This window comes from Vulpes vulpes, chromosome 3 (assembly GCF_048418805.1).
Source record: "Vulpes vulpes isolate BD-2025 chromosome 3, VulVul3, whole genome shotgun sequence".
Lineage (NCBI taxonomy): Eukaryota > Metazoa > Chordata > Mammalia > Carnivora > Canidae > Vulpes > Vulpes vulpes.
Genome location: NC_132782.1, coordinates 113710343 through 113721021, shown reverse-complemented (window position 1 = coordinate 113721021; position 10679 = coordinate 113710343). Strand labels below are relative to the sequence as shown.

At 61.2% G+C, this 10679-nt stretch overlaps 1 protein-coding gene across 7 annotated transcripts in view; it reads right to left on the bottom strand.

The window, feature by feature from the left end:
- Positions 1-5798: 5798 nt before the first annotated feature.
- The window catches only part of ABCA3 (ATP binding cassette subfamily A member 3), a 40699-nt gene continuing 35818 nt past the window's right edge, over positions 5799-10679 (bottom strand). For all 7 annotated transcript variants that reach the window (XM_072753987.1, XM_072753992.1, XM_072753991.1 and 4 more), the window contains 7 exons: positions 10425-10553; positions 10145-10339; positions 8397-8584; positions 7765-7935; positions 7308-7498; positions 7080-7153; positions 5799-6686 (listed from right to left, as the gene is read on the bottom strand). In XM_072753987.1, the coding sequence (XP_072610088.1) occupies positions 6555-6686; positions 7080-7153; positions 7308-7498; positions 7765-7935; positions 8397-8584; positions 10145-10339; positions 10425-10553 (1080 nt within the window). In that variant the 3' untranslated portion in view covers positions 5799-6554. The remainder of the gene's footprint in view (positions 6687-7079; positions 7154-7307; positions 7499-7764; positions 7936-8396; positions 8585-10144; positions 10340-10424; positions 10554-10679) is intronic.

The window sequence follows — 10679 nt, the reverse complement described above, 5'->3', positions numbered from 1 at the left end:
GAAGGGGCACCCTGCCCCAGTGGCTGTCTGCACAGGTAGGTGCATCAAGGAGGAGAAGAGAACAGATCCAAAGCAGATCTCTTGGAGGAAGGAGCTGCGGTGACTTGGAGATGGATTAGCTGCTGGGGCAGGGGCAGGAGAGTCCGGGTTGCAGCGTGGTGACCAGGGATGGATGGATGGATGGACAGACTGTGGACACCGTCTGCAGGCCATTGCTCTCTGCTCTGTATGGTTTTCCCAGCACACGGATGGTGATGCCCTTTCCTGTGCAGCTCCTCTAGCCTGGTCTGGTGGGTCAGTGTACCCCTATACCTGATGGAGGGGTGTCTGAGAGTCACCAGCAAAAGAGCAGGGAAAAAGCAGTTGCCTCCTGAGTCCCTGTTTGCTAAGACACCAGGACGCTCTTGGAGAATGAGCTGGGTTGGCAGGCAGAGTGGGTCTGGGTGCAGGTCCTCCCTTCGGATTTAGATCTGCCTTGGAGTTGTGGGGGTCCATTTAGAGCAACTTAAATTCTCTGCCTCATTGTCACCGCTGCCATGGCCAGGTGTGGAGGAGTAAGTGGAATGGGGGACAGTCCCGGCTCGGCACTGCAGCAGTGAAGGGGCCCAGAGGGTCAGCACTGGGGGTGGGGTGGCCTTGGTGGTCCAGGCCTATAGCCAGTGGAGGTCTGTGAGGAGGCCGTGGCAGCCTGTCAGCCGCACACGCCTGGCCCAACCATCGGCGCATTCCTGAGGGCCTTGACCCGGAGCCTTTGCCCAGCCCTGCGTCGCGCCAACACCCTAGGTGGGAGAGCAGGCCAGGGGCCAGGAGCTCCACTTGGCCATATGGGGGTGGGGACAACCAGCTGGGCTGATAACCCCTTGTGTCTTTTTAAAATGTGCTAAACTGATAGAACTTGGCATGCATGTAAATTTTAACATGTTTTATATTAAATCTAAAGCATGATTTATTCAGACACATAAATTTAATTGTATTTGTTTCTAAATATTACAGATCTTTATCAAGTATGTTATCAGCTGTTGAGCTTTAAAACTTGAGCATCTTGTCTTTTGCCATTTTGAAGATGAATAGAACATGTTTGGAAGAAACAAGAAGTAAAAACTGGAGGCCCTGGCCCTGGCCGTCCAGAGGTTCTGGCTTCCCCCTTCCTATGCCCCTGTGCTAACCCACCCAGGCCCTGGGGGGAGGACTGGGAGGCTGGGTCCCCCAGGAAGCTTTTTTTTTTTTTCTCCAAGATTTTATTTATTTATTCATGATAGACATAGAGAGAGGGGTGGGGAGCAGAGACACAGGCAGAGGGAGAAGCAGGCTCCAAGCAGGGACCCTGATGCGGGACTCGATCCCGGGACTCCAGGATCACGGCCTGGACCAAAGGCAGGCGCCAAACCGCAGAGCCACCCGGGGATCCCCTCCCCGGGAAGCTCCGAAGGTCTGTGGAGCAGGTGTGATGGCGGGGCTGGGGCAGGGCCCTGCGGACGGGGCATTCAGCGGCCAGCCCAGGCCTGGAGTGCCAGAGCACAGGTATCCTGCAGGCTCTGCCGGTGTCCTGAGCCCCGGGGCTGAAGGCCACCTGTTGGCACGTGGAGCTGGTCTCACTTTGGAATCAGAATGTTCCATCGGCCTGCATTCTCTGTGGGCCTGATGGGCTCTGCAGTGCCTGTCCTTGGAGGCTGGTGACCTGGGACACAGCGTTCAGTGGTTACCTGGATTGTTCTGGAGGTCACGGTAGGGTATCCAGGAGCCACGTGGGCATCGCATTCCCTTGTAAACCACGTCAAGAAAGCACGTCTACCTATTGCTAAGAGTCTCTGTGCTGAGGGCAGCGGTGGCCCAGCCAGGCCGCACAGAGGGGTTTGGGTGGCCGCAGGGAGCTGGTGATGGCTTGGTGACAGCTTAGTGACCTTGAGGGAGGCATTAGGAGAGGAGGCGGATCGCCAGGCCTTGGCGATGACAGAATGAGTGTCTGCAGCCCCTGAAGGAGCCCAGGAAGAGGCACTGGCTGGTCCTTCTGGGTGGCCAGGCTGGTGTTAAAGGGCCAGGCCACCATGAGGGTCTGAGTCGTGGGGAGGCTTCTCCAGCTCCAGGCTCGTGTCTCCAAGGTGTGGAGTGTCAGGTCCTGAGACCTCCCCTCTCCCCCTGCCAGCGGGCAGCAGACACCTCAGGACTCTCCTACGGGCTGCTGAGCAGTGAGCTTAGGGGCTTGTGCTGGTTTTCATGCCCAAAGCCCGGTGTTTGTTTCTGCCCCAGGGAAGTCAGGAATAGTGACAGCACAGCTGTGGTGGTCACAGGGAGAGGGTGGGACCCAGCCAGAGCTGGATATGGGGCAGTCTAGCTGGGGCGCCGTAACACTAGGTGAGCTGAGGGCCTTGTGGCAGCATTGGCTGTGGCCAAGCCACCTTGGCCCCTGTCCCTGCTTCACGGGCCCTCACTGCGCCATCCACAGCCATTTGACTTGGAGCTTCTTCAGCCTTGGAAGCATCTGGTGCCAGCATCTGTGGGGTGTAGGCCAGGCCCCGGGAGCGGGGCCTGGGCAGCCCTGTGTGTTGAGGAAGGAAGGCAGGGCCCCCGCTCCCCGGGCCTGATCCTGTGGCTTCAGCTCCTCCACATGCTGCTTGCGGCCTAGGCCACGTGGGCCTGTGCGACAGGGACTCGGGCCCAGCATCTTGCTTCCTGGTGTTCTCCTGAAGGGTGGTGGGGGCTGAGACCTCTGCCTTCTTGGGGAGCCTCTTGGCCCACCTGCCCTGAACCCCCTCGTGCAGTGACCCAGGGGGCTTTGCCCTCCTTTGGGAAAGGGAGATAGGGACTTGAACCTTCCAGGGTTTGGAGTTTGGACCTGAGCCAGGGTTCAGGGAAGGGGCCTCGTGTCTGTAGAGTGCGGGGTCATGTGTGTCCTGATGGCCTCAGCTGCGGGGTGGGTGAGTGGCATGGGCCTGACTTTGGTGTTTGGGGTGCTTCTTAGAAACTCTGTGGGTCACCTCCTTGATGCAGGAGCAGATTGGGGATTAAGCACTCTGGGTCCAGGTGGAGCCCAGGCTGTCTACCCAGGGATGTTCCTCTGTGTGCAGGGAAGGCTCAGGCTTTTGTTGTGGTCACAGGGTCTGGGCGAGCAGAGGCAGCCCTCCCTTCACACTGACCAGTCCATGTGGGAGTGGGGGTCTCAGGGGACCCACTGGTTCCCAGAAGTGAGCCAGACAGCAGCTGGTGTGGGGTGTCGTGCAAATGCAGCAGCCTATTCGCTTGCCCCGGCCGGTGGTCTAGCCCTGGGCCAGTCATTTGGAACCCTCCCGTTATGACCAGCCTCTGGCTCTGTAAGTGTTGGGTCTGAGCGCTCTGGGGCTTTGGGCCTTTGCTATCTCTGTGTGGTCGAAGAAGTGCCCGAGTTCAGCTGGGCTCATGTGGGGCCAGGCCAGGCAGAGTGGTCATCCCCAGGCGGCTGTGGCCACCCCTGGGCCAGCCTTCCAGCTGCTGGCCTTGCCTCACTGCTCTATCGGCTGCCTTATGAGACTGGGCTGAGGGTCCCTGAGATGCAGCTGACCTTGGCTCCCCCTGGAGCTCGACTGAAGATCTGGGATTGGCGTTTGCCCAGCAAAAAACTGTGCAGTTTGCTCTTTGGTGGCCTTGCATCCAAAGGCCCAGGACACGCCATGGGGGGCAGAGGGGGTCCCGAGGGTATGGTCACTTCTGTTCTGTGGGGCTCCGTCAGTGATGCAGGCAGCAAAGGCACACATGGCAGGGACCCCTCGAGGGCACTGCAGTTGTGGTGGAGACCAGCATTGTGTCCTGGAACCTGGCTTGTATCTGGGGTCCCCACGCCCGATGCCGGGTGCAGCTGTGCACCTGTGTTCCAGGCAACACAGTCTGACCTCTGGGAGCTATGCCCTGCGGTTCCCTCTGCCTGCTGATTTATTTGGAGCCTCGAGGGCACCTGGAACCCCCACCTGGACAGAGCAGACAAACAGGATCTGACTCCTCGAGGCCTGGACTGCCTCCTCTGAACTTTGTCTTTGATGGATAAATAAACGCCTGTGTTTTTTTTAAAGTGCTGCTGCTGGGCCTTCTGGTGTGCACAGGGTCCTCGTTGCACAAGAGCTGCCGCTGTGGCCCCGGGGTGGGGGCACCTGCACCCCCGGCCTGCTGGCTGTCCTGCTCTCCCAGGAAGCCCAAGGGCACCCGCCAGGTCTGCCACCCTCCTCCTCCGTCAGGCCATGTCCTGAGCGCAGGTGTCCTGCTAAGGGACGCCCCCCACAGTGCTGGACGGGGCAGGATTTTCCACAGGCCGTCTCAGCCCTCTAGTGGGTCTCAGCCCCCTGGGAACCCCCGCAACCAGGCCACACGGGGCAGGGCAGGCGCGACCTTGGCTTCTGGCTTCGGGGGTCTGCAAGCTGCTTTGGCGGAGGGGCGGCAGTCCAGCACACACAGCATCTCCAGGGACCCCCTGGGCCCCAAGGTCTGGAGGGGAGTGGGATGGGCTGGGAGGGGGATGAAGCAGGCCTGCATCCCGTTGGGGTGTCCAAGGCTCCTCCGCCTTCCCTGGGCCTGGAGCTGCCTCAGCTCAAAGCAAACCAGCTGGGCCGGGGCGGGGCGGGGGGCGCGGTTCGGAGGCCCCACTCTTGGCTCCTTAGCTGGGTGTCTGGCAGCCTGGCTGCAGCCTGGTGGATGACCTGGGGGTGCCGCAGGGGTCCTTCCGCTGCTCCTCGGGCCCCTTCTGCCCGACTGCAGTCGCCCTAGCTCCAGCTCCTCCCACACACCCTGGCCTCGGGCTCCCCCAGGCTGTGCTGGGCAGGCACCTGCCCCTCTGGTCCGCGTTGCTCTCTCCGCAGCCACCGGGTGGTCTCCTGACAAGGGTGTGTCAGGACCACCTCCACTTCCATCTGTCCAGCTCGATGGCCCTCCCCTTGCTCCCTCACCCTCCCCCCAAATGCACCACCTCTGCACCAATGCAATCTGATTTCAGCCAGGTGTGCCTCGCATATGCTGGTCCTTCAGTCTTGAATGCCTTTCCTTGTGCCCTCGAAGGAGAGAAACAGAAAACTTCTGAATCTCTAACACGCGAGCTTAGAAGCCAGCCCGGGACATCCTGCAGTGGGACTGCTGGGGTGGCCATGTGGCTGGGCTTCTGCTCCTCCCGCTGCCGCACACCCAGCAGGGGCTCAGGCCCACCTCCCAGAAGACACTTTCCATGGGGAGTTTCTGTTTTAAAACCTGGAACTAAAGGATGAGAGTGTAAAGGATTCTAAAGGGGACCGACAGCTGCAGGAGACAACCTGTTGCTTCAAAAGCTTGGAGAGACCAATAAAAATGCAAATGTGAGACCTTCCTAAAGGAAATCAAAGTGATAAGGCGAGTGTTTTCTAGAACTATGAATTGTAAGTGAATATAGAATGCAGAGATTGAAATCATGGGAATTTGGAAAAGTAAGAAAACGGGGCACCTGGTGGCTCCGTGGGCTCAGGGCGTGATCTCAGGCTCCTGAGATGGAGCCCCGGGGTGGGCTCCCACTCCCACTCTGCACATGCTTGCTTGCTGTTAAATCTTCAAAAGCAATTGTAGACGTAAGAGCATATAAACAAAAAGCACAGTGATGTGGAAGGTGATTCTTCTGCCTAAAGCCCATGAGCAGCCCTGGTGCCAGCGGCCGCCCCACCCCGCCCCTCCCACACTGATCCTGTGTCCTTGCTTCCTCGCGGGAGCAGAGCGTGGATCTGCCCGGGGCCTCGCGTACTTTGGCACCTGCCCGCGTGGCTTTATTGCTTCACCTCTTGGCACTGAGTGCTGGAAGTTACTACACACAGATAGCATCATGTTCCCTCCCGGACTTTATTTTCTGGACAGAGTCACCGCGTGTGAGGTGCATCCTCCATAGACGGCCACTCCGTCCCGCAGTGGTCCCCAACTGGCCTCCTGCTGGTGGCTTCTCCAGAAGCCAGGTCTCAGAAACGAGGGACTGCCTTTGCTCCCCAAGCCAGCTGACCCTAGAAGATGCTGGTGGGATGGTGCCAGGCGCAGGGTCAGCTCTACCCGACATCGTGTCCACACTCCATGGAGCAGCGACTCCCAGGCCCTCCGCCCCCCAGCCCCGGAAGCCAGGACCGCAGAGCCCAGCCACAGCCGGCACCTCCTGCGTGGGTGGCCACGGGCGACTTTCTCTCCATTCCGGGCAACCTGGTGAACCCTGCTGCCCACTGTCCTGCTGGCTCCCCATGCTGTGTACAGACGTGGGAGTGTCACCGGGCGCCCTCCTCACGGGCACTGCAGGAAGTCCACCCCCAGGAAGGCCGCAGCCCCTTCCTGAATGGCTCTCCACCCGCATAGGCTGCTGGACTGCTCTTGGCTGGGTCCCGAGTTCCAGAGAGGAGCTTTGGCGACGGCCTTCGACACGGATGTTTGCATGCTGATTCCCAGCGTGAGGGCACCGATACCCTGGTCCCTACTGTGCCTTGGTTCTTGTGTCCATTATAGAAAACAGTGATTGGAAATAAAGGTGCAGGATAAGATGAACTCGGAGGGAGAGGACGCCCGCCTGTGTGCCCACCTGCCCCACCCCTGCCGGCCCCTCACGGCCCCTCGTCCTCGGCAGGTGGCTGCAGGTGGGCGAAGCTCAGGAAGACCTGCTCCAGGGAGATCTGGCTCACGGAGTAGTCATCCACGGCGTACTTCTCCTTGGCCTTCTCCAGAATACCAAACACCTGGCGGAAGCAGAAAAGCTGCTGTTAACAAGCCCAGGGCTGGTGAGGCTCCCAGAGGTCCTACCCCCCACCCCAGCCTGGGCCCTGGGGTGCCCAGGGGGAGGTGGGGGCTGTGCAGGACGAGCAGGCCTCAGGGACCAGCCTTCCCCCGAATCTTCCCAGCTCAGATGTGACCTTGGTCAAGCTATATTCCCTCTCTGGGCCAGTTTTCTTTTTTTGCACCGATTTTTTTCTGCCTCAAATGAACTTCCAAACATAGCAAGTGTTAGCACGAGTGCCAGAGCAGACACTGTGAGTGACTCCTCTTTGGAAGGAGCCTAGAACCCCCATGGGTGGAGTGACTGCTGGGAGGGCCTTCCCCAGCCCCTGCCAAGCTGGCAGGAGCCAGCTCACCTTGGCCCAGCTGAGGTCAGCCCCGGGCAGGTGGTAATGGACCATCCCCTGGTGCTCATCTTCCAGGACGCTGCCTGCAGGAAGAAGACACCGCTTCCTCGTGAGGGCCAGGCTGGAGGGCCCGGGACCTTGGAATCACGGCCCTCCTCCCCTGGGGCAGCGACAACGTGGCACCTGGTGGGGATGAGGCCCGGATGCCCTCCCTGGGCAGCAGCCAGCAGCACTCACCCGGGAAGGTCAGGTTCACAAACGCCTTGAACTCCTCTAGCGCCTCCTGCTGCCCGTCGCTCCGGACCTTGGCCCGCAATGAGTAGCCGCTGCCAAACTTGCTCTTGAGGTGCTGTGGGCTGCCCAGGCACTTGAACTGCCCCTCCACCATGATGGCCAGTCGGGTGCACAAGGCCTCACATTCCTCCATGCTGGGGAGGGGAGCAGAGGCCTGACACAGGGCTGGGCCTGCCGGGGCCTGCCCACTGTGTTGGAGGCTCTCGCAGAGGGGGCTGGTGTGGCGGCCAAATCGAACGGTTCCTGACTCCCACGTGTAGAGGGTGGCCCCCGTGGCTAGGCTGGGGCCTTTGCTCACAGCATCTGCACCCGCGGCGGCCAGGGCTTCTGCCCGCCTGGCCCCACCCAGCCAGCCGTTGTCCCAGCTCTTACCACTGACCCCCAGAGACCCTGGCTCTACCTGTGGGAGGTGATGACGATGGCCTTGCCCGACTCGCGGGCCCGTGCCACAGTGTCCCAGAGCAGGCGCCGGGCCACAGGGTCCATGCCAGTGGATGGCTCGTCCAGGAAGATGACTGAAGGCTCCCCAAGCAGGGCAATGCCAGTACTCAGCTTCCGCTTGTTGCCGCCACTGGGAGCAGAGGGGTGTGTGGGCGGGGCGAGGCTGATGGTCAACTTGGGCTGCCTGTGTCCCAGCATCGTGACTGCAGGGCGCCCCGGCGTGAACAGGAATGGGGAGCGTGCCTGGAAAGCCTGCCTTATAGTTGTGGGGGCCCCTGAATAAAGCTGTGCCTAGGGAGGTCAGTCCACGCCACCTGTCTGTGCTCAAGGGGGCCTGATAGGGGCATGACGTCGCCCTGCTGCTGGCCTGGCCTCAGGGTGGCAGGAACTGGCAGGATAGCCCCCTTCATCCATGCTGCCTGGGTCATGCTGCCAAATCCCCAATCGATCCTGGGACAACGGGGGGGGGGGTGCTCCGGCCCCTGACCTGTTTGGTCACCCCCAGCTTTAGAGTAAGGGAGATGCCAACTCTACCCTGGGAGATGGCGTCACTGGGTCACGGGCAGGGAGGGGGCCAGGGCATAGGCACACCTGTACGTCCTGACCAGCTTGTTGGCGTGCGGCTCCAGAAGAAGGCCCCGAAGCATGTTCTCCACACAGGCAGCGATGTGGCGCTCGGGGATGCCCCGGACCCGGGCGTACATGACCAGCGTCTCCCGGCCCGTCATGTGGTCCAGCAGAGCATCAAACTGGGGGCAGTAGCCGATCCGCTGCCGCACCTGGAGGCGGGGGTGCAGCGGGGAGGCGGTGGTCGGAGGAGGCCCCTCCAGGTTTCTGCGAGCGTCTCTGTCTGGGGCGGCTACCATGCTGCACTTTGTCAGGGACACGGTGGGGCCTTGGCCAGCCCGGGGGCGCCCCGGGCACACATCCCGCCCCACCCTGAGAGGCCAGATGTGACCGGAGCCCAGGTGGCCACAGTGTGTGGGGGAGGCGGGAGCAAGAACGGACAGACGTGACAATGCCTGCGGATGTGTCACCACTTGTGCAGGCACGCTAGGCCCTTCCTCTTCTCCCTCTGACTTCAGCGGGGTTCATCTGTGGCACCTCGGGGGCGGGCGGCGCCTGGTTGGATGGTGCGTTGAGCCAAGACCCCATGTGGCCGCACCGTCTCCCGGCTTTTTAGCTGCTGGCAACGGGCTGGGGAGCCTGGGGTCGGTCAGTGGATTCCAGACTCGGGGTCCCTCTCTCCTCACCCCCTGGGGGCTCTGAGCTCCCAGAGTCTGTGTCCAAGGCGCCTGAGAACACTGTGGGCCACTGCCCCATCACTCAGTACCTGTCCCATGCTCTCCGTCCCCCTGGAATTCAGACTGAACGCAGGGACGGGTCCCCTCCCTCTCCAACCTCTAGGACGTGGTTTTGGTTTCCTCTTTCCTGCCGGTGTTTCTAATCTTGCCTATTTCTCCGCACACAGTAAACACAGGTGTTTCATAATTCGGGTCTGGGCTTTGGGAATCTGAAGTGAGGGCCTTGTTTCTCCCGTGAGGCCCTGCGTCTGCAGGTTCCAGACATGGGGCCGTGCATGTCTCCTTTGTTTCTGCATGTGTACCACTGCATGGGTCCTTTTCCATGGTCCTATACCTCGAAGCCTTCTTGGGGGCCTCAGAGGAAGGCCCCTTCCAGAGGGTGCATGCTGCTCTCCGCGGACACGGCGGACTAGAAGCCCCGCCGCCAGCTGGGACACACGGTGGCCCCGAGGCACAGGCCCCGGCTCTGCTCCCCTCAGCGCAGGCCTTCCACCGGACCCCCAGGGGTACAGGGAGTGGGAGGGCGCCTGGCTCGTCCTCACCTGGCCCCACATGCAGGAAGTCTCCCATGACACCTTCCCACAGGGGTCCCAGGCCTCAGTTTCTCCCCTGCACTCAATGGGCCCTAAAACCCAAGCCTGGGTTGCCAGGAGCACAGCGTGCCCCCCCTGCAGACGTGGATCGTCCTTTGCAGACTCTGGCCGGGGACCCTCACCACGCAGCGGGCTCTATGACAGCCTTACCGACGTGCTCGGTCACTGGCATTTTATGCAGCTCTGGTTCTTGGGGGCAAAGCTGCTCTGAGCACCCAGGGCACCATTAACACAGATCTGCACACACAGCCGCAAAGAGCTGTGAGCACCCAGCCCCAGGTGCAGAGGAGAGGCTTCTCCGATGGAGACCGTGGCCTGGGGCTCTTGCCTTCCCCTCTCCTCCCTGTCGCTTGCTTGCTCTGGGCCCTGGTCATTGCCTGTCCCAATCCACGAGCTGGGAGCCGGACACGAGCCCCATCCCTGCCTCCCCGGCTACACTCACCTTCCCGATTTCAGAGCTGATGCTGTAGCCCCCAACAAAGGCGTCCCCAGAAGTGACGGTCTCCTCCCCTGTCAGCATTTTGAAAGTCGTGGTCTTCCCGGCTCCATTGAACCCCAGCAGGCCGAAGCACTCCCCTTTCTGGACTGCGAGGCACATCTTGTCCACGGCAAGGAGGGGTGCCCGCTGCTCGTACACCTGTGGGGCACCGGGCATTGGGGCCTGGGGGCAGCCAAGGGGGGGGGGCGTGTAGGCCGGAGCCGGTGTTGGGGGGCCGGCCTACCTTGGAGAGCTCCTTGATAACCAGAGGTGTGTCCAGCAGAGAGTCCATGCTGGGGGCCAGGACCCGGTTCCTTTCATCCACCACATCCTGGTCCTCAGGAGGTACTGACGTCCGAGCGTACCCTTCTGTCTAATTGTTCCAGAAAGAGACCCCACAGGTGAGCTCCTGCTCAGGGGGTCCTTTTCCATGGGACAAAGGGTGGGGTCTCTGAGATGGCTCGTGTGCTGCCTCGGGGCTTTTACAACGACAGCGGGT